We start from the raw sequence: 22,816 nt of genomic DNA on the forward strand, positions 1-22,816 counted from the left end.
AAGTGAACAGCGTTTTATTTGTCTAACATTCTGGCAGCACTTATTCAGCTGTCAAGCTAAAACAGCAAACCTACTTCCGTCGCGGAGATATTACGTCTTCTGCCCTTCAAAATAAAAGAACACAACATGAAAAATCTTAAAAATGTTAAGACAAGAAAATAAAATAGAAAATAATAAAACAGATAATAATAATCACTTGTAATCATTTATATCTACTATAATAATTATTATTATATTATTATTATCATTATTATTATTATTATTATTAATATTATTATTTTCCTTTAGGATTACTTTAAGCACACTGTGTTTCATATATGTCGGTTATTTTGATTTGCAGAATTATTTTAGTCTTAGATATCAACATAATCAGTTGTGAGACTAACTTAAGCATATTTAGAGCTATTTATCTACATTTGTCTATATATAAATAGAGAGAGAGACTCAATAAAAGAAGCAACAATAACAGCATTTCCATTTGTTGATTTTTGTTTGTTTTTTAATCACCCCACAAATTTCAAAACTTATATGAGCCAAATCGGTTCTGTACTGTTTTTATCATTTTGTATATAACGTCAAATATTTTATTTTCATACCAGCTATGTATGTTTTCTATATAAAATAAAAAAAATCACAGTTAATAATAATAATAATAATGTATTATTTTCCGAATTCCTTACCTCCACTTGTAGCCGAGATGTTGTATCTGCAAGCAATGCACGTACCATGAAACTAGAGGGCGCCGTGGACCTAAAAAAAGACGTGATTTTTTTGCAGTCTTCACAATAGCCTGCATTTAATTTGTGCAATTTATGCGCTTTTAGTGTTCAGTGCTGCCAACGGTTGGTGTATCAATCCGAGGAGAGCGCAACAGAAAAACATTTGGAAGAGCAGAAAGTAGTGTGCTGCATGTCGATGCGCCCAAAGACTGCTGGATTACACGGATGCAGGAGATGTAGCAGAGGTAGACAGAGGTAGATCTTAAACTGTTGGATTTTTACATTTATAACAGGAGGTCGAAGGTGAGTGTCTTTGTTAACTGATGTGATAAAACTTGTAGAAAAATGTGATGTACTGAGCTCTGATTTAATAAGTATTAGTCCAGTAATTAACATGGTTACAGATTTTGTTTAAATCTTCAAAATTGGGTTAAAATGTTAGGGAGTTGTCTAAACTCAAAAATACAAATCAAGCATTAAGATTATATTTTCCAGTGAACTAAAGTGCCAATAGCTGTTATATCCTGAAACTCCTTGAGAAAGATAAAAAAAAATTCTGAGCTTACCGCTGGCTAAGTTTATTATATTTTATATGGGACACTGACATGTTTCTAAAATTTGGATACACGAAGTTAGTATATAAAGCAGAGGTAAATATACAGAATGTAAAGTATTTTGACCCACTTACTGAGCTGATCGCTATTTGAAAGTTGTTCACTGACAAAAAAAAACAACATTTGAGAAACCAGTATTCTGGGCTTTTCAATGTGTGAAACTGATTACAGTTTCTGAATTTGTTCTGGAAGTGGGGTAACATAAGATCGGGGGTATTATCAAAGAATCTTCACATGTATGCATTTCATTTGCCATTGTGAGGCAGTTCTACTCAAAGGTTTAAAACACTCATAGTATGACGTACATGTCACAATATGGGGATCTAGTGTTTTAATTGAACCCACTTTTCCTGACAAAACTGGTAGTATTTATTTTAATAAAATGAATTAATAGGAAGGGCTGCACAGCCCTTAAAATAATTGGGCCTGACTCAGTACAATTACTGTTTTCCAGCAAGTCCCTGCTCTGCAGAACATAAAAACACAAACATACATCACCATCACAACATCAGCTAACGCAGGACAAGACAGTCAGGCAAATATACGCAGTTGAGACAAGCAGAATTAGGAGGAGGCTGCATCTCAGTGGCAGCAGCGATAGCTGTCCAGCAGATAGCGGGCATGGGGCTTCTTAAAAAGTCTTGATGTTGGAATAGTCCTTTTGTGCCGTGGGATGTCGTTCCAGGCTTTAGTGAGCACATTGAAGAAAGATCGTCATCCATAACAGAGCTCTAAGTGCTGCTGAAGTGCTACAATGTAAAATTTGAAAATACAATTTAATGCTAGTGTTCATAGTGTAATTTTGAAATGTTAAGGCATTAGACAGTGATAGAGCAGAACAGTTGTGGGTCCAACCAGAGAGTCTATTGTGAATCTTCTAAACCCTGTTAAAAAGTCTAGGTTGGGTGTTTATGTGTTGTCAGATTATGTACTGCACCCTTTCCAGGGTCTAGTCTGCCTTTTGTGAACTGACCCCTGGAGATATGCGCAAGCCCCCCGCAACTCAGAAGGCTTAATCAGGCATAGAAAGGCAAGGCAAGTTTATTTATACAGCACATTTCAGTAGGAAGACAATTCAAAGTGCTGTACATGAAAAACAGAAAAAGAAACATAAAAGGAAAAGTACATTACAGTGCCGTAAAGATAATTAAATAATTAAACAATAAAGAATTAATAATTAAAAAGATGATAATAAAGATAAAATTAAATTAAAAAAAATAATGATAAAATGATCAATAAGAAAATGAAAGGAAAGTTGGGCTGAAACCTTAACTAATAATGTTTAGATGGCCCAGTCAAAGGCCACTCTAAACAAATACCTTTTTAATCTTGATTTAAAGCAACTTAGGGTTTCGGCGCTTTTACAGTTTTCTAGGAGTTTATTCCAGATTAGTGGAGCATAAAAACTAAAAGCTGCTTCTCCATGTTTGGTTCTGGTTCTGGGTATGCAGAGTAGATTTGAGCCAGAAGACCTGAGAGGTCTGGGTGGTTGATACACTGACAGCAAGTCTGTAATGTATTTTGTTGCTAAGCCATTCAGTGATTTATAGACTAACAGAAGTATTTTAAAGTATATTCTCTGAGCTACAGGGAGCCAGTGTAGGGACTTTAGAACCGGGCTGATGTGCTCCACATTCATAGTTCTAGTGAGGACACAGGCAGCAGCGTTCTGGATCAACTGCAGCTGTCTGATCGACTTTTTAGGCAGACCTGTGAAGACACCGTTGCAGTAATCAATTCTAGTAAAGATGAACGCATAAATTCGTTTTTCAAGGAAGAAACTCGTGCCCTCAGAAACTGAAGTTAAAGAACCCGGATGTGTGACACAAAAAACGGAATTTTGGAACTGAAATTGAATTTCAGACCTGAAAGTGAAAGTAATCAAACTGAATTTTCAATACAAAGCAAAGTAATTTTCAAAGCAAACAAGTTCAGTTTTAAACCATTATATTCAGTTTCAGTTTAGTGAAATTCCTTTTCAAAACAATGCATTTAATTTCAAATTACACAAATACAAATTCAGTTAGAGCAATTCAAATTCAGTTTCTGATGGCACAAGTTTCTTCCCATACATTAGTCCTTTAATCCTGGAGATGTTCTTTAGGTGATAGAAGGCCGACCTTGTTACTGTCTTTATGTGCCTCTTAAGGGTCAAGTCTGAGTCCATCACTACACCCAGGTTTCGAGCCACATTGGTGGTTTCTAGCTGTATTAACTGAAGCTGTGTGCTAACTTTTAAACGTTCTTTCTTTGGTCCAAAAATGATTACGTCAGTTTTGTTTTGATTCAGTTGAAGATTTTGGGCCATCCATGCATTGATGTGTTCTAAGCATTTGCCAAGCGCTTGAATGGGTTCATGGTCACCTGGTGACATCGTAATGTCTAGCTGTGTGTCGTCTGCATAGTTATGATAATTTACGTTGTTGTTTATTATAATCTGAGTTAGGGGGAGCATGTAGATATTGAATAGTAGAGGCCCTAAGATGGACCCTTGGGGAATGGCACATGTGATTTTTGTGGTCTCTGATGTAAAGTTACCTTCCGACACAAAAAAGTCCCTCTCCTTCAAGTAGGATTTAAACCAATCGAGTACTATACCAGAAAGGCCGACCCAGTTTTCCAGGCGCTTGGAAAATTGACGGATGGAAAGAAATTCATGACACAGAACCAATTTTTAAGCATAATCTTCAGTGGGGCTGTGTGTTTTGGATCAATGTTCTGTTGGAACCTCCAGTTGTATTCAATTTTCAATCATTTTTCTCAAACTGTAGCACTTAGATTAATGGAAATTATTTAAAATAGGGTTGCCCAATCCCAGTCCTCAAGAGCTACTTCCTTAAACTCTTAGATTAATACTTTCTCTAACACACATGCAACAAATGAATGGCTAATTACCAGGTCTCTGCAGGGCTGAATGCATGTGAAGGAATTCAGCCATTTCATTTGTTTGGTGTGTTGGAGAAGGTAGTAACTCTCAAGAATTTGAATTAGGCACAACCAGTTTAGGATATTCATTAAACAAAAGGCTCAAGCAAGCCATGAACTGGGAAGCGTCAATATTGTTGTCCAGAGTGAAATGCATTTTTTACCACCACAGACTATAAGGGAGCCAATCAAGAAAAAAAAAAAACCCTGCTTCAAAACAGAAACCCAGAACCTTGACTGAAAGCGGCTTGCACGGACGAAGAGTTTTAATGTCAGAGAAAGCAAAAATAGAGCTGTTTGGTTACAGCAACTAGAAATAATGTTTTAAGACTCTTAGGTGAAGCTATAAAAACCTATATGAACTGCCACGGTGGATGGCATGAAGTGCATGGACTCATGAATAACAAAACCTATGTCCAAAATCTTCAGTTTACCTCAAGGCAAATCAGCAGGTAGACAGATTAAATTTAGACACAAGTAGGTGTTTCAATACAACTAAGGTCCCAAAAAACACATCAACTAGTTTTGGAAAGGATTGAAGCACGCTAGGATTAAGCTTCTGGAATTGACAGCAAACCCTGTAAAAACATTTGTGGACTATGCATAAAATCTGTAATAAAATCCAATTCAACCAACAAAAGCAGTCAAATATTTAGCCATAATTATGGCAAAATCAATTGAATTCATGATGAGTGTCTTTAAAGTTGTGATCACAGCAGCGACTGTTACTTTATGGAATATCAGGCTAACTCTTCAACTTTTCCTCAGTGAAGACAATGATGATCCCTGTGACATGTAGGACAGGTCTGCAGGTGTGTTTTCTCCTACTCTTGGTGGGACAGACAGATGGTGAGTAGGGGCATACTAATATTTACAAATAAGATACAGAAAAACTACACTAGCTCACTGTTTTATGCAATATTGATTTTAGGCAAAGTGACGGCACCGGCACGTGTAAAAGCAGCGCTGGACAAGCCCACTACACTTTTGTGCACTGTTTCGAGGGAACGCGGTGAATTCTTGAGGCAGGTCCGTTGGCTAGACGACCAGAACCAGACTGTGCTGAGCTACCAGCCAGGAAACCGAGATAGCGTGAGCGGACAACAGCACGTGGAGCTCGCCCTCTCACCCAAGGATACCTCGGCTATCAACATTCGCAGGGTGGGCTTCCGCGATGAGGGTTGCTACACCTGCATATTTGACCTAAACCCTTCAGGTTCAAAGCAGGGACAGATATGTCTCACTGTTGACGGCAAGTGAAATTCGTAATTATGTTTTTCTCAAAGTTTCACAGTCCAAAAGGTACATAAGTGTTTTTGCAGTTTGTACAAAATATATTCTACGTTAGGATAGACCTTTTGTTAATATGTGCCATATGCTAGGAGAAGATTATAATCTGGGGGAAGATAAAAGAAAATGTACAAAAAAAGTTTTAACCCTAACAGAAGTGTTAAAAAAGACATTTCATAAACCAGTGGCTGACATTGCAGAGGGTACATAATTTTTTTAGTATAATCTGAACAGTCAATCTGAAGACCTGTATAAATTTACATCAATGCTGTAGCTTATGTCTCATGCCATTCCAATCTAATTTCTGCTGCCACATTCTTAATGCCCGAGACACATAATTACTTGTCATCTGTGATGCACCTGACAAAATTGTCATCGCTTTAGGTAAATGTCTGACCCACATGCAAAACCTCACTCAGGAGCAAAATAGTTCTTTAGAAAAAGGATTATTTTTACAGCACAAACTTAAGTTCAGGTCTTTCTCAGGTCAGTCAACCACGGGAGGGCACAAAGGCTTCTTGGCTTCTCTGGGGAGAGAGAGAGAAGTTACTCCGGGAAGGTCTTTTAGAAACTGTAAAAAGCCTCTTGCTTACTGGGTTCCAGGCAGGTAAACAGTTCCAGGAGGTTACAGTGGAGGTTGGGAATCCAGGAGTCCAGGGGTCTTAGGGAGCCAAACCAAACAGCAAAAGATGAAGGAGATCCAAGGTCAAACAGTAGGTATGATATCTAGGTTAGAACATGGTTCCGGATAAGTGAATACGTCCACACCTCACAGGTACTAAAAGGAAGCAAGGAAAACAGGTACTGGTTAGAAAACACAGTAGTGTCAAGCAAGAATTACTTCGGCTAGGGATTTACCACATGGGTAAAACACTCTGGCGTCGAAGAACTGGTGGCTTGGCTCCTAAGTACTCCTCCAAGGCATCCACAATCAGATGAAGATCAGGGACACCTGTGGAAGGAGTACACATAGCGGCTCGAGGGAGACCTCTGGTGGACAGGATATTCCCAAGCCCCAACAAAAATATTAACAAAGTCTAGGTAAATGGAGAGCAGTGCTGCTGATAAGGAAGAGGCCTTCAAGAGTGGGGACAAAGACATATACAGAGAGGCAAAGTACAAGTTTGGCAAGGCAGTGAAAGAGGCCAAACAACTGTACTCTGAGAAGCTCCAAAACCAGTTCTCAGCCAACGACTCTGCGTCTGTCTGGAAAGGGCTCAAGCAAATCACCAACTACAAGCCGAAAGCCCCCCACTCCATCAACGACCGACGCCTCGCCAACGACCTGAACGAGTTCTACTGCCGCTTTGAAAGAGAAAGGGACAGTCCTGCAACCATCCCCCACGACGCCCCCCAACAGCTGCAGCCACAATCCACCACCCCCACCTCCCCAACCTCAAGAGGGGCCTTGGCACCTCCAACCCCCACCCTGAAGTTCCCCCCCACCAGCCCCCTACCCACGCCGAGGACGGCTCTTTCCATCCAGGAGAGGGACGTCAACAAACTCTTCAGGAGACAGAACCCCCGGAAAGCTGCTGGTCCGGATTCTGTCTCACCAGCCAGCCTGAAGCACTGCGCTGATCAGCTGTCTCCAGTCTTCACAGACATTTTTAACACCTCACTGGAGACATGTCATGTGCCTGTCTGCTTCAAGTCCTCCACCATCGTCCCTGTTCCCAAGAAGCCAAGGACCACAGGGCTTAATGACTTCAGACCCGTCGCCCTGACCTCTGTGGTGATGAAGTACCCCTTGCAGTTTGCCTACAGAGCCAACAGGTCTGTAGATGATGCAGTCAACCTAGCCCTTCACTTCATCCTCCAGCACCTGGACTCCACAGGAACCCATGCCAGGATCCTGTTTGTGGATTTCAGCTCTGCCTTCAACACCATCGTCCCAGTTCTGCTACAGGAGAAACTCTCCCAGGTGAGTGTGCCCGACTCCACCTGCAGGTGGATCACTGACTTCCTGTCTGACAGGAAGCAGCGCGTGAGGCTGGGGAAGCACGTCTCTGACTCCCTGACCATCAGCACCGGTTCCCCCCAAGGCTGTGTTCCCTCTCCTCTGCTCTTCTCCCTGTACACCAACAGCTGCACCTCCAGTCACCCAGTCACCAGTCTGTCAAGCTTCTGAAGTTTGCGGATGACACCACCCTGATCGGACTCATCTCTGATGGTGACGAGTCCGCGTACAGATGGGAGGTGGACCATCTGTTGGACTGGTGCAGCCAGAACAACCTTGAGCTCAACGCTCTAAAGACAGTGGAGATGGTTGTGGACTTCAGGCAGAACCCAGCACCACCTGCCCCCATCACCCTCTGTGACTCCACAATTGACACTGTGGAATCTTTCCGCTTCCTGGGAACCATCATCTCCCAGGATCTCAAGTGGGAGCCAAACATCAGCTCCCTCATCAAGAAAGCCCAGCAGAGAATGTTCTTCCTGCGGCAGCTGAAGAAATTCAACCTGCCAAAGACTATGATGGTGCACTTCTACACAGCCATCATTGAGTCCATCCTCACCTCCTCCATCACCATCTGGTACGCCGCTGCTACAGCCAAGGATAAGGGCAGGCTGCAGCGTGTCATTCAGTCTGCTGAGAAGGTGATTGGCTGCAGTCTACTGTCGCTCCAGGAACTGTACACCTCCAGGACCCTGAAGCGGGCAGGGAAGATTCTGGCTGATCCCTCCCACCCCGGTCACAGACTCTTTGAGACTCTCCCCTCTGGCAGGAGGCTGCGGTCCATCCGGACCAAAACCTCACGCCACAAGAACAGTTTTTTCCCATCTGCCACCAGCCTGGTTAACAAAGCCCGGAAACCACCCTGACACTCTCCCTTTCTCCCACACCCCCCCTTTTTTTGCTGACAGGACACCTGTAACCTGCAACTCTATGCGTTACATTAACGTTCAGCTTGGACTCCTGCTTTACGTGCACTACCATACTTCATATTTCTCTTGCATCTTATACTGCTCTATATTTACTCTCACTCACTTAAAACTGTGCACATATATTTATATTATATTGTAGATATGTTTATACTGTTTAATTTGTACTGTATTGTACCGACTACGCCAAAAAAAAAATTCCTTGTATGTCCAAAAACGTACTTGGCAATAAAGCTTTTCTGATTCTGATTCTGATTCTGATATCAGAAATATGTATGTTTATCTGAGTATTATCAGAGCAGGATAAGATGTGCTCTGTTGCTGGATTAAAGACACAATTGGAAGCACAAATAAGTAAAAAAACAAAAAAGATCCAAGAACTTAACCCTGTGGAATTCCATAACAAATTATAACCTGTATCTAATTTATTATTGACAGCTAATAAACTATCATAAGTTATGCAGTGATACAACGTAGAAACCCGTGTTTTTTCTATTTTTAATAAAAAAATAACATTGTGCAGAGAGAAGAGTCATGAACTCAGTGTGTAAAGCCTCCACTTGAAACCTGAATGAGTAACAATCCCAGTAATACTAGGAAGAGACAGAGCCTAGAGATAAGCTGGCACAGATGAGAAACACGTCTGTTTTCAAAGTTTTAGTGATAGATTTGTTAGAAAATATTTGTTTTTTTATTTTAGAAGAGAATAGCCAAGATAAATGAGGAATAACTTGGCTTAGGACAGAGCTGTCACAAGAGTATCATAAATTACAGTGGTCTGTGTTCAGTCTCCATGGTTGCGGTCCCTGACAGTGTTTCATGGCTTGATAGATTTTGGATGCTTTCCCTTTTGTACTGAAGGTATAAAACTGAAAATATTTGATTACATGTGTTCCTAACCAGTGTTAACCTCTGACCAGAAACTGATGAGTCTGCTGAGACTCAGCCAGTCATGTTAATAAAGAGCTGTGCAGCAGTGGGAGAAGGAGGGCTTATCCTCCTAAGCAAAAACAGCTGGAGCAGATTCCACTGACTGGTTTCTGTTTGGGTACCTCATATTTTCAATATTAACATTCTCCTTTATGTTTTTTATTTATTCTACTCATAATTCTTTTTTGTTTTTCATTCCCAGCCGAAGTCACATCTGAGAGAAACAAAACAGCAGTGAGCGGCAAGAAGGCCTCCCTGTCATGCTCCTTTGGTCTTCCCGAAAAAGTGCAGCAAATACTTTGGAAACACACTCCTGCTCAAGGCGAATCAACAGAGGTGGCCTCTGTTGCAAAACGGAGTGACCCTATGATTGAACCAAGCTATCAGGGGAGAGTCTGGCTCTCTGCTTCCCTGTCACACAGTCAGCTTACTATCCAACCTGTTGCCATTGAGGATGAGGGTTGCTACACCTGCCTCTACGAGACACATTCTGAGGGAACAAAGAGCTCTATGGTCTGTCTCTCCACCTATGGTAAATGTCTACTTTCAAGTTTACATTGTTTCATCCACATAACCCTATCAACACTCTAAGAATGCAAAATAAGGAGGTGAAAACACATATTTCTGCATTAAATATAGGATAATTTCCTTCGTTTTCTCTACTCAAGTTCAGGTGTTGAAAAAATTATAGATTACTAAATAAATAAAAGTGCATTTTCCTGTTAAACTGGCTTTTAAATCACATTAGAGCATTAGAAAAAAAACTGATAAAACTATTCAAAGAAAGAAAGCTATGTGCAGTTGTTTGTGGAAATAATGATTTCCTTCATGAGCTGCTGATGTCTTTTAATCACAGTTTTTTGGCTCAGTGCTTCAGTCTTTAATGCTGCCTTTGTATGAAGTTATTTTTCTGCTTATACTGTAGGAGTCATCAGCATTTCTCATTAAAAGCTGGCTTTCATTGACTGGTATGTTTCAACACTTCTCATTCGTGTAAATCTATGCTTTCTGCTGCTATACAAAACACATAAACTTGGCTATAGTTATTTCTCACCCTTTGCTGTAACTCCAAGATGACATCCATTCCCACATTTCTCTGTGTCTCTTTTCTTTTTCTGTCCTTGTCTCTCAATGTCTTAAAAGTATTCAAGGGTGCATTTCAGTAAATTAGAATATCAGCAAAAGTTTACCTATTTCAGTATTTCATCATTTAAAAAAATGGAAATTCACATTATAGAGATTCATTAAACACAGAAAGATTAAATTCAAATGTTTTTTCTGTTAATTACTTTTTTACGACATACAGCTAATGTAGGCTAATCAAAGCCTGAATTCAGCTTCTCAAAAAATGTAAATATTGCTTAAAAAGGTCTTGTATAACTGAAGTGTAAGACAACTGTCATATCTTCCACATTTACCTCCTAAATTAGATATAATATCAGAAGCCTCTTACCTAGCCAAGGACTGTTGCTCAACAGTTCAACGCCATCTATTCAAGTGAAAGTAAAATTTGCATTTCATTTGGATATCAAGGTCTCAACAAGGCAGATGAGATGAAGCATGGGCTTCCTTAACACCTCAGCAGTGCTGCAGACTGATAGGCTCCATGTTAAGCTGACATATATTTCGGTAGGCCAACATTTTTGTACAACAATCCTTTTAATTGATTATAAAATTATGTCATTTTTTTCAGAAACTGATTTTTGTGTTCTTCATTAGTTGTAAGCCATTATCATCAATATTATTAGAAACAGACACTTGAAATATACCCCTCTGTTTGTAATGAATCTACAGTTAAGGTGAGTTGGAGTTCATCAACAAAGATTCATTGTCAAATGCAGTGGAAAACATGCAAAAAGCTGCTCAGACGTTTGACTTTCTGTTTGGCAGTAAACATTTTCCCATTGATTATTGATAAGAGTATGAATACTTTTCAACATGCTGTTTTTAAATAAAATGTAAATAAAATGGATAAATTATCTTTTGAGAGGTCACTCATGTCCTATAAAATGAAAACAATTGTTAATCTAAATCTGCCAGGGGTGTAAAAACCTTTGGGCTTAACCATATATAACATGATATTTATTTTTTTAAGGGAATTGCTCAAATAAATTCACTTTTTAATCTCATTCATTGAGATTTACCTGTATATGCCAGTAAGCACAGCAATTTAATTCATGGAGATTAGTTGAGGATTTATTGTTATTTATTGTCTGATTTTGTTGTTTTCATATGCCACAGCTGATTCTAATATTTATTAGATTTATTGTTTAATTGCTTACAGCAATTAGATTTGAATGGCCATTTTTAGTTGTATGAACTGTAGATTACAGTTTTAGTCGTAAGGAGAAACAGATATGGGAAAAATAGGAAAAATCTATGATAAAGTTTCCTAATTTGAGTCAAATTATTTATTGCAATAACATTACTGATAATAAGTAAAGCAGTTTCGGATTCCACCGTTCCAAAAACATGCATGTTGCTTCATCCAACTAGTCAGGGCTCCTTTAGTTGCATTTATAACTACCTTTAACACAGTAACTGAGATTAAACTAAGATTTCATGCAGAGTTGCTTCAGTGGAGATGCTCCCCAAGATGACACTTCATACCAATCTCACAGTCTTTTGAAATTGTAATTCTTGCTTCATATTGAATGGCACAAAAGCAAAATTACTTTTTTTATCTGTGATTTTCATGCAGTTTAAGACCTTAGAAAACTCAGGCAAACTGGGTCAAATACAGTGGGTAACTTAACGTACTCTTTATATTGAGTTTTCTATAGTTCCCTTTTTAATTAAAGTGCTGGATAAAGGGAAATTTTGAGGTTTTGGTGGTGGTGCTGAAAATGACTTATATGGCACCAGTAAGGTCTTCTTTTTCATACAATTACTCAGTTAAACTCACACATAAATAAAGTCACTCTATCTACACCATGAGCCTGATCCACACATCCCTGTTTACTGTTGTTTATCGTTTGCTGCTCTATTTACTTGAATGAAAAAGACAAATTTTGAGAGATCCTGAACAGAGAAGATGGATTGTCAGTTTTAAAGTTCGCTGGTAGGAAAGCAAGGTACTGTTGGGATTTGGACATTAATATTTAGTTTTTCTTCCTCCTCTATGCTGAATGCAGCAGCGAGAACAGAGTTTGCCATGACCTGCTTCCACACAAACACTGAACAATAATGTCCATATGCAGAATAAAGCGTTCGAAAGAATGATGGAGGCAGGGAGTGATGTCCTCATGCATGACTGTGTCAGTGTTCACAGCACAGTGATTCCCTCTGTGCTTTGTCTGCCTCCCCTTTGTGCTCATTTGCTTTTCCACTTTCCTCCCGTTCCCTTTCTCTTTCAGTAGTTTCATCAGACAGATGCAGTTTTGTTTGAAATTAATCTGCAAAGTAAATTTTTTTTTTTTTTTACTTTTGCTGAAGAATGATTAACATTGTTGTTTTTTTGTTTTTTTTTTCTTTGTTTCTGCTGCCCATTTCAACCAATATTCTTCTTGGATTTACTTCACTTTGGATGACTTAAGGCCCCCTGGGCACAAGTCCAGCATTAAACATCCCGAGGTGACACCTTGAACCTGAACCCTCAACACATGGAAAATACAACCAGATCCAGAGATATTAGTACGGACACAGTGGGATTTACACGGAATATTTGGACCTAAAGTGCAAATATTGTCATGGTCAGCATGTAAAAAACGTTAAAAACTTTGAGTTGTAATGCTGAACAATAGAATTAGTAAAAGATTTAAGTCTATTATCCAAGATCACCTGGCGCTTCAGTTTTGTGTTTTGTTAGTCATGCCCAGGTCAGTAAAACTGATCTGGCCTTTGCAAAACACTCTTGCTTATTTTTGCCTACAGAGTTGCTGTTTGAATGAATTGACGTTTTTTTTTTTTGAACTTCATTCAGTTGGTTTTTCTTTTTATATTATATTATATTAAATGTTTTTAATTTTATATTGTGCACTGTTAGTTTGCTGTTAAGTAATTACCTCCCAGGATTATCAACTATCCCTCACAAATAGAAATACTAGGTACAATGCAGTTTTTGAGCTTAAAGAGCAAGCTTTGTTAAGGTTAGCTGTGTCAAATAATATAAATATCAGAAAAATGAAGCTGTAATTCCCAAAGCTACCATGAAGTTTAGCATGTAGGGGCAATTTGCACTCCTTTCTGCATTCACAGTTGTTCTCACTTCTAAAGATAAGTTTAAAGATGTGTCATAACAATGCAGGTACAAAACAGAAAAAGAGATGGAGAAAAAGAGTTCCTCAAAGCAACTTAAGGTCCTGACCATTTCTGGGAACTCCTCAAAACTGTAAGAACATGTCGGTACGATTGAGTTGTAATTGTTAACAATTTAATAACAGGTTATTGCAGCATGTTTAAAATCACAGTCTTCACCAAACGGACATTGTGTTCTCACTAATAATGTTTTCATGTGGAGCACCACGTTTACTCTTCTGATATGACTGAAAACGCAATTCTCAGGGAACACCCAGATTACATAGAAAACTCAACCTAAATCACAGATAGGTTTGGAGTGGGACTCATACTGATCATTTAAAAATACCTTGATTGGCAATATGTACATCCTCAATTTTTTGTAAGGAGCTCAATTGAATGTTTCTTGCTATACAACACAATAAATAAGCAAATAAAACAATTATGCCATAAACCATTTTGTAAAAGTTAAAATAAATTTACAGGAGTTACAAATTGATTCTACATATGACTTTATCAGATACACTTTTATAGGTCCAGAACATTTAGTTCCTTCCAAGGTCTGTAGGAAAACATTTTTCCACTCTTTTAGAGCTTCTCTGTCCTCAGTAGGATCACTGCTAGGGTCACTTTTCCTTGATTTTTGTTATGTGACGGCCTTATCCTAACATAATTTAAATTATTCTTTTCTCCCAAAATACCACTCAGATTAACAAATAATAAAAGTGTGAAAACAATTATTTTGCAATATATGTAAACTACTTACAAAATAAAATAGAATCACTCCTACATAAATATTCATAAGTCTTTGCATTTACACTTAAAATTCAGCTAAGATGCTCCTTGTTTCCACTGAACATCCTTCAGACATTTCTACACCTTGGTTGGATCCACCTGTTGATTGGACTTAAGTTGGAATGGAGCCAACTTGTCTATATCTAAGTAATGACAGCAATTGTTTAATATGTTGTTAAAGCACCTTTGGTAGCAATTGCAGCCTCATTTACAGTCTTATTGTGTTTGTCTCTAAAAGCCGAGTTTGGCTTGGGTTTTCTCACATTGTTTTTTGTAGACCCTCCTATTCAGGCTGTGTGGACACTGTCTCTACACAGCCCGTTTTGGGCCTTTTCATTGATTTAAGTTTGGGTTCTGGCTCGGTCACTTAAGGATATTCACCTACTGCTCCTGAAATCACTGCTTTGTTTTCTTAGCTGTTTGCTTCATGTAATTATCTAGTTGGAATATGAATGATCACCCTAGTCTTGTGTCCAAGTTTCACAGTAGGGATGCTGTAAGCCAACAAATAATCTTTGCCTATGTTTCTCCCGACAAAATGTTTGAAGCTCAGGCCCAAAAATTCTTTTTGGGTTTCATCACGATAGTTTTTCTTTTTCTGGGTTGACAATTTCTAAAATGTGTTTCTGCAAACCCAATAGCCTTTCCTTACTAATCCGTAGGATGTTATTATAGTTTGGCTAATGATCTGAATTCTTGTTCCTGTATTGCTCCAACCCACCCTCACAGTTTGGTGTAATCCATACCAAAGGTGGGTGCAGTTCTTTAGTCATAATACTGTGAGGAATCGAAAACCCTGAGAGCAAAATATCTGCGGCTTAATGTGTTCTTGCCAACAAAAATGCTCTCCATTCCAGTGCATCACATTCCTCACCCAGCCCCAAGAACAGGGAATGGAAAACAGTCTCAGATTTACTTATGGATCTTATGAAAACACAAACTTGTATGTCTCAATTGATCCTAGCTTTTATCCCAGGTATCATCTGCATGACTATTCTAAAATATTTGGACAAATGATTTAGTAAAACAATATTTTTTTAGAGAAACCTACAACTACAACTTGCTTTTTCTAAATTTTGGTCTAAGATAATACAGTATATTTCTTAAAGTTGACAATTTTATTTATAACGCTATGAAGAAAAATACATTAAAAAAAAAGAAAGACAGTAAAAAACGTATTTGTAATGTTTTTTCTTTTCTTTTAATGTTTACTCCGCCCTCTTTTTTTCCAGTTCTACCAAAACCTCAGGTGAGCTACAAGACCACTTCTCCAGGTGTGATCGAAGCCAACTGCACCTGTGTGTCTCGGCCCCCTGCAGAGATCGTGTGGAACGTGGAAACAGACAACCGCACCATGGGCCCCCCTGTGACCATGCAGCACCGCCAGGATGATGGGACCACTCTGGTCATCAGCATACTGACCGTCAAATCAGGGTTGCTTAAAGATGTGTCCATCAAATGCTTGGTGCATCACAAAGGGCTCGAGTCACCCATCGCTGTATCCATGAACACTAAGAGTAAGTTGTCAACTAACAACTACATCTATATAGATGTTACTGATGGTATACATGACCCACGCTCCACACCTCTGCTTTTGCAGACTATCTCAACAAATATTAACGTTTTTAATGCAGTTTTATTGATTTAAATACATATATAAGATTGCAACATTTTGGTTTTGGGCTCAAAGCAGTAGAAAAATGCAGTTGTCAACAGCATTCACAAAAATGTCCCGGAATAATTATCCATTAAATATAAACATTAGAGGCTAGAATAGCATCACAAGTTAGTTAATTATACCTAGGTTAAACAAACTGGAAAAGGAGAGAGCTTAGCTATGTGACCACATCAATTATTGTAGTGGTACATATTATAGCACATACAAATTATTTGTCAAAAAAGAGTAAAAAAAACCATAAGCATCAGATACAACTTATTTACTCATAAACACAAATCACACTTCAAAAGTCAAATGAGCAAACAGAAAAAAAGTTGTTTTATTGGTGTGATATGATCAACCATAACAATCAAGCATTGACATAAATGCACCCAAAAGGTGTTTTGAATGGGTCCTAAATGTTTTATACTAAGTATAAGAAAAAGAAAATAGCTGTCATTAGAAATAGTACAATTATATGAAATGTAATATAGTATAATTGTAAAGTAAACAAAAAAACGAAACACAAGTGAGACCTCATTCTTATATGAATAAATAACCTTCCTCTTAAACTATACTTAAAAACTCTAAACTAAAATGTAATGTTTTCATAACAACCCTGGAGTGTAAGAAAAGCCTATTAAATATGAGTTTGATTTTAATGGTGCCAGATAGTGCCTTTGCCATGAAATAGTCTTAAATGAACCAAACAAAGACAAGACGTTTCCTAAGAGATACATCCTGAATGAGCACATGCAGATTTCGCATTAGGAGCTTTTGCAATTCTGCCCAGACTATTTATTTAGGTGCTTTGCCAAGCTAAACTGGGCTACTGGCTAACTTCAAGTTATTTACAACAGGTTGAGTGTAATATAAAATAGGCAACAATCCCTTCTACCCAATATCTACCATAAGAAGAACACAAGTCCTTCCCCTGTACTGTTAATAGGAGAGTCCAAACTGGTTTTCATATTTAGCTCATGCATCATTAAGGCTTTATTTTTCTGCCGGCTTCAAATTTATCTCATTTCACTGGGTCAAGAGTGCAAAAGGAGAGAAATTAGGCAGCACCCTATAAATTAAACCTGTAATTGAATTACAAATGGCCCAAAACAGAGAGGCAGGGTACTGATTAGTACCAAACAGGCTGCACACATATCAGCACGTCAATTACATTAAATAATTATATGTTTTACAGTTCATAGCAAGTAATGCATCTCCTGATCAGGTATGTGTCTTTTTCCTTTTTAGTTGGCACAGCTCTCACCATCCTGATCTCAGTCACGACGGTCGCAGCTCTGCTGGTGATGTCTTTGTGCTTCTGCCTCTGGAAGTGCTTTTTGCGTAAAGAAGGTGAGCACATGTTTATGCGGAATTTCTAATGGATGACTTTGCATCTGTTATTGTGCAGGTTTTTATCAAGTATCTTCTATTATGCATTCTATTGTTTTGCTAGTCTTGATAAACTGCGTAGACCTCAATTATAGGCAATACATCAGGGAGCAGGTTGCCTCAAACTGAGTGAATAAGCTAAAGATCAATAATATTCTAACAATTTTTAGTTAGCGAGAAAAAAAGCTTGCTCTGTAAATATTCTCTTAAACATGAGATCTTATTTTAAAATCAACAGAATTTAATATCAGGGTTCCCTCGCTTTTGTATTTTTTGAACCGCCTCAGAAACAATAAAAAAGCAGATCCCTATTCATATTCATATTAGCTAAGTAACTGTGCAATACATGTATTGCTATTGGCCAGAGAGGCAAGTCTTAAGGCAGTAGGTGTGTCCAGTCTCTGTAATGTTTTGAGATTATTTAATGAGAGCTACTAAACTGATGTCAACATAGGTTAACTTTTCACTCTGAAAGGTATTATGTAAGGTCACACGTGTACCCAAACCAGGATCACACTATAGCATAGGACTACAATGTAGTTGTGACTTTTCAAAACTCACAAAAAGCACAGAAGTGAAAGCCCTTAAAGTTCATCATGATTTGTTTATAAAGAGATTCAAAAGCCTGAAACAATGGAGAGCAATAAAAAAACGGTTTAAAAGGTTTAAAATCAGTGACTCAAGTTATAATGATGATGTCTGGTCTGGAAGAAAGGGGAAAAACACCAACTCTTGGTCGGTAGGATTAGGGTCTCCTCGGATGAAGGTAAGTATGTAAGTATTACAGTTTAATAGTAATCCAAGGACCAGAATGCTAAAAGCGCTGTGAAGAGCAACTCTAAGTCAAGAGTTAGCAGAGCACACATAGGGCACGGGGGAGTTAGTTCCCAGGATGTCGTCTCTAGAGAGGGTTTCAAAGAGAGCTTTGAATTATTGCAACCATAGTGGACAACTAGGCAGAGAGGAGCATCCTAGATACTCTGGAGCAGACTGACCTTCAGGTGTGGCTGCTGCAATTAGTCCAGCCTGCACATGAGGAAGCAGCTGCACTTAGGAAGAGAGACAAACCAAATATAAACATAGAGCTGGTTCAGATTTATGACAACAGCTTTAAATGCAGTAACATAATCTCACACTATCTTTTTATTTTATTTTAAATCCTATCATGAATACATTTATTTAACTAGGAGAAAATAAATATTTCATGAATAACATAATTGCATTTTAGAAAATTAAAATTCCTAGCAATTCATGTAAATGCACTTAACTAAAGCATCCTGTCAAATTTACACTTTGCTTTTTGACCTTCATTAACCTCCTGTTTCCCTATGGCATTAATACGACATAACAGGGAGACCAATTTATTTTAGCTACTCTTCCCAACAGCAAACATGCTATCCATGGATGGCAGATGTGTGTTGATATTCATAAGTCAGGTAATGGCTACAATACACTTGTTACTTGCCTAATCTTAACCCATATCTACAGCCAGAGTAAGAGAAAGATATTTTAAAACAATTTAAACTGTGACAAATGAGACAACTGGGATCTAGGATTATCTTGCAACTATGCCCAGTTAGGAGGATTTCAGCAACAACAAAATGGTTGCCAAAGCAACCTGTTCATATAAGCACAAAAGAACGGTGTAGAATCTATGTGAAATACTGAGACATTTTATTATTACTATCATAAGTAGCAGTGGTAGTATTAGTAGTAGTATGTATTTTTTTTTTGGACTTATTTAACCACAGAAAAATAATTGAGATTTAGTTCATCGTTGGGTCTTTCAGCAGGATGATGATCCACAAACCAACACAGACATAGGAACCCAAGACGCTTGGGACTCCGAAGAGACTGGGCAAAGAGTTATGGTCAAAGATCCCTTGCTGTATGTTCCAATGTTGTGAGAAGTGTTATGGGAGAAGACTACCTACCTGTGTTTGACTAAAGGGGATTGTACCAAGTATTAACACTCATGATGCCATTAAATAAGGATATTATATTATTTTTTAGCATATCTTCACAAGGGATTTTCTTTTCCTTACTGAATTTAAGAACTCAAACTTTAGGTTGGATTTTATTAAATGTTAAAGTTTAATTTGAAAAATGAAGTTACACATCTTACCAGGAGTACCCATAACTGTGGATAGTGCTGTAGCCTATTTAAAAAGTTAGATTTTAACATTTAACTAAGCTGCAAGTCATCGATAATAAAAAGCAAGTTCTAATCAAAGCTATTTTTTTCTTCCTTTTTGCTGGTCTAAATATTATTTTCACATCATTTTTTTTGCTCTTCCACCGCCTCTCTGACAGATAATCCTTCTGCTCTGGAGAAAAGTGATCGAGCACACATAATAAATACTCCAAGAATTCATGTGTGGAAACGCCACTCCCAGTTTCACTAAATGCTCTGAAGAAGTTATCCTGTAAAATTATTTACAATGAGACCGTGTTAGAAAGTTGTTTTCCAAAGTTAAGGAGTTTCAGCGCCGAAATAATAGTCTGGAATTATGAGACAGTTTCTGCAGATCAGATCCAAAGTCGCAGCTTCCTCTAAAAAGTTTGAATTTAAAAAATAATCTCTTTCTGATTTTTATGAACTCTCTCTACACTCATTTCTTTTCAGACGATTAATCTTATTCACGAAAGCTGAAAAGAAGAGGCCATGCTTCTTAGGACCGTCCCAAAGAGACCTTTTCCTGCCGTATCATCATCATCACCACCATCTTTATGAGTATGTGGGTGGAAAGGGAAGATGCTCTCAAATTCCTTATGGGCTGTCCAGCACAATCCTATTTATCATCAACTACTGGATGACATTCAGCTTTGCTCTGACTCTTCCATAGCTTTCACTTTTTTCTATCTCAGCTCTGTAATTGATTGAGTCGATGGCTGCACATTCCACAACAGCAGCCTCTCTGTGCAGCTGAGTGTTGTGGAGTGATTTCTGCAGAACATTACATGTCCTCAAAAAACCTTTCTCTGGTTTCCTCTGTCTTTTCATGAACCTTAAAGATGTGTCCTAATGTTTTGTATCTTTCTTACTTGCTAACTCCAGAAAACATAACAGAGAACCACATATATATATAGATGTCTATAAATAGATTTATTGTAAATCTTGTCTCTGTAGTTCATTTTAAGATCCGGATGGGGTTATAAGGTCTATTAGAAGACCTGGTAGTGGTCCCTTTAAATTTTTTGTGTAAAATATAAAGTGCCCTCCAGAAGTATTTATACCTGAACAACTAACTTTGATGTATTTTCTTGAGATTCTATGTGATAGACCAATACAAAGTAATGCATAAAGTTTTTAAGATTAGAACCAAACGTAATCTTTGAGCCTACTTGCAAAGCACTAAGTGTGACAGAAAATGAACACTGCACATTGCCCTGTAGACACAATCTCCACAATGAAACCTGGTGGTAGCAGCATCACGTTGTAAGAATGCGCTTCTTCAGCAAAGACAGGAAAGGTGGTCGGACTTAAAAGTTGCACTCCACAAATGCTCACAGGCAATCTGACTGAGACTGAGCTGTTTTAGCAAGAAACAAATGGGCAGATATTACAGTCTCTTCCATGTCAGTGGTTGCAGCATGACAATATCATAAAACGTTCAAGGGTCATGTATACTTTTGCAAGGCACTGGATTTCAAATGTTTTTGTATAACTCTGTCTTTTTGCAAGTTTTTTTTTCTTTTTTTTTTCTTTGCAGGCACGTTTTTGTTAAAAGGTTAAATTCCACGGTCAGATGGCTTGAATCAGTTGCTAAACCCTTTTAGTTACCTCTGAAGGGAATGTGTGTCTTGCTGCTCACCATGCAGTCTCGACGCCTTTAAAAATTACTTAAGGACTACAGGTTAAACATCTCAAAGGGCCAGTCTGTTCTTTAAAAATCCTTTTCAGTCTGGATCAAACAGACACAAACATCAAAGCATAAAAGGAAATGCAATGAAGCTTCTAGTTGATTTTTTTTCCTTCTTTACATTTCTACACTGGCTTGTTATTATCAAAGCTGACTTGGAACACTCTGCTTACTGTGAAGCGTATGATTTACATTTTGTTTACTTTGTTGACAGACGTAAGATGTGAAAGTCATCATAATTCTGTTAGGAATGTCATATTCCTGACCAATCACACAAAAAATACTATATTTGAACTGTATTTCAGTAAAGACACATTATGAAAACTAAACACATTATGTAAAATAAATGTAAAAGAACAATAAAAGGACTAAAAAACTAACCTTGGAGTCTCTATATTATCTATTCTTCAGCTCAGCGCTGTGTGTCTTAAATTGGATTGAGGAAAAGATCAAGTTCCACCCTGTTGTACCAAAGCTGCCTGCCAGATGCTCATTAGGAGACATTTTGTTCCTCTAAAAAGTGAGTGTGGATCTAAGGAAATAATGAAAAAATGTGAACCCATATGCATTCAGAGAACTTATATCATGACATTCTCAAGTAGTGTATTTAATTAATGATAATGTCTGATTTCCTACAGAAAACATGGTATTTTATTCAGCACTTGTGGAAACAGTCAGCAGTAGAAATAAAGTAGTGTAATGGAAATTTTATTAAGTGTTCCAAAGTGTATGACCTTTAGGTTACCTCACTCCTCAGAACATCTGTGTTAGAGGAGGAAGCTGTAAAAGCCATTATCAGAAGTTTAATGGTTAAAACCCATGCTTTAGGGTGATGACTCAGGAAGAGCAGATGGGTCTGTTCCTAGATAACTTTGTTACCTCTGACCCGAGGAGGGTCTAGGGCCATAAAACACAGAGTCTTTGAAGTTGAGAAACACCCACATACTCTTTAAATACTGTGTGTAAATGTTGATCGGGGCTCTGCTTAACTGACTAACCTCAGTGACAGGGTCTTCAAACGCTGAAATGCCTAAAGACAAAGCCCGGTTTTGCCCTTTTAAAGAGTTCATTTCTCTCCCACTTTGCTAAGAAAATTTCATTATAATTTTAGCGTCACAAACAGGATCTAACGTGCCAGAGGAAACCGCAGGAGGGGACACGGACGCCTGGCCAGCCTGAGACTAAGTTGTCCTCAGTCCACGTCCATTTTACGGAGGGGAGTCCTCATGTCCGCCTGCGGCTTCTGGCCGATTGGATCCGAACTATTTGTCTACAAATATATCTGGGTGAGAAGTTGCTCTCTACACATTAACCATCATCTCCTAATTAATTAGGTTCCAGAGTTGCGAGAGGGAGGACATCAGCTGAGGGCCAGGTCACCCTGTAAAGGAAATACAGGGAGGTTCTCATTGGTAACAATAAGATAAAGCAAAACCCTGTGTTTTGCGGGTTGTTTTTTGCAATTTTCTACACCTCATAAAGGAGAAAAGCCTGACGGCAGACGTGCCG

The 22,816-nt window shown here is 38.2% G+C and overlaps 1 protein-coding gene and 1 long non-coding RNA gene across 2 annotated transcripts; one reads left to right on the top strand and one right to left on the bottom strand.

Annotated features, from left to right (window-relative positions):
• Nucleotides 1-837: 837 nt before the first annotated feature.
• zgc:113337 (uncharacterized protein LOC503741 homolog) lies at nucleotides 838-21,687 on the top strand. The gene is made up of 7 exons (XM_047371360.1): nucleotides 838-1,022; nucleotides 5,027-5,107; nucleotides 5,190-5,510; nucleotides 9,567-9,896; nucleotides 15,628-15,912; nucleotides 17,304-17,405; nucleotides 20,071-21,687. The coding sequence occupies exons 2-7, from the start codon at nucleotides 5,035-5,037 to the stop codon at nucleotides 20,076-20,078; spliced, it is 1,119 nt and encodes a 372-aa protein (XP_047227316.1). The 5' UTR covers nucleotides 838-1,022; nucleotides 5,027-5,034; the 3' UTR covers nucleotides 20,079-21,687.
• Nucleotides 5,516-6,727, bottom strand: LOC124871796. The gene is made up of 2 exons (XR_007039118.1): nucleotides 6,142-6,727; nucleotides 5,516-6,075 (listed from the first exon to the last, which is right to left on the bottom strand). It is a non-coding gene; the product is annotated as an uncharacterized LOC124871796 (long non-coding RNA).
• Nucleotides 21,688-22,816: the final 1,129 nt, after the last annotated feature.

This window comes from Girardinichthys multiradiatus, chromosome 7 (assembly GCF_021462225.1).
Source record: "Girardinichthys multiradiatus isolate DD_20200921_A chromosome 7, DD_fGirMul_XY1, whole genome shotgun sequence".
Classification (NCBI taxonomy): Eukaryota; Metazoa; Chordata; class Actinopteri; order Cyprinodontiformes; family Goodeidae; genus Girardinichthys; species Girardinichthys multiradiatus.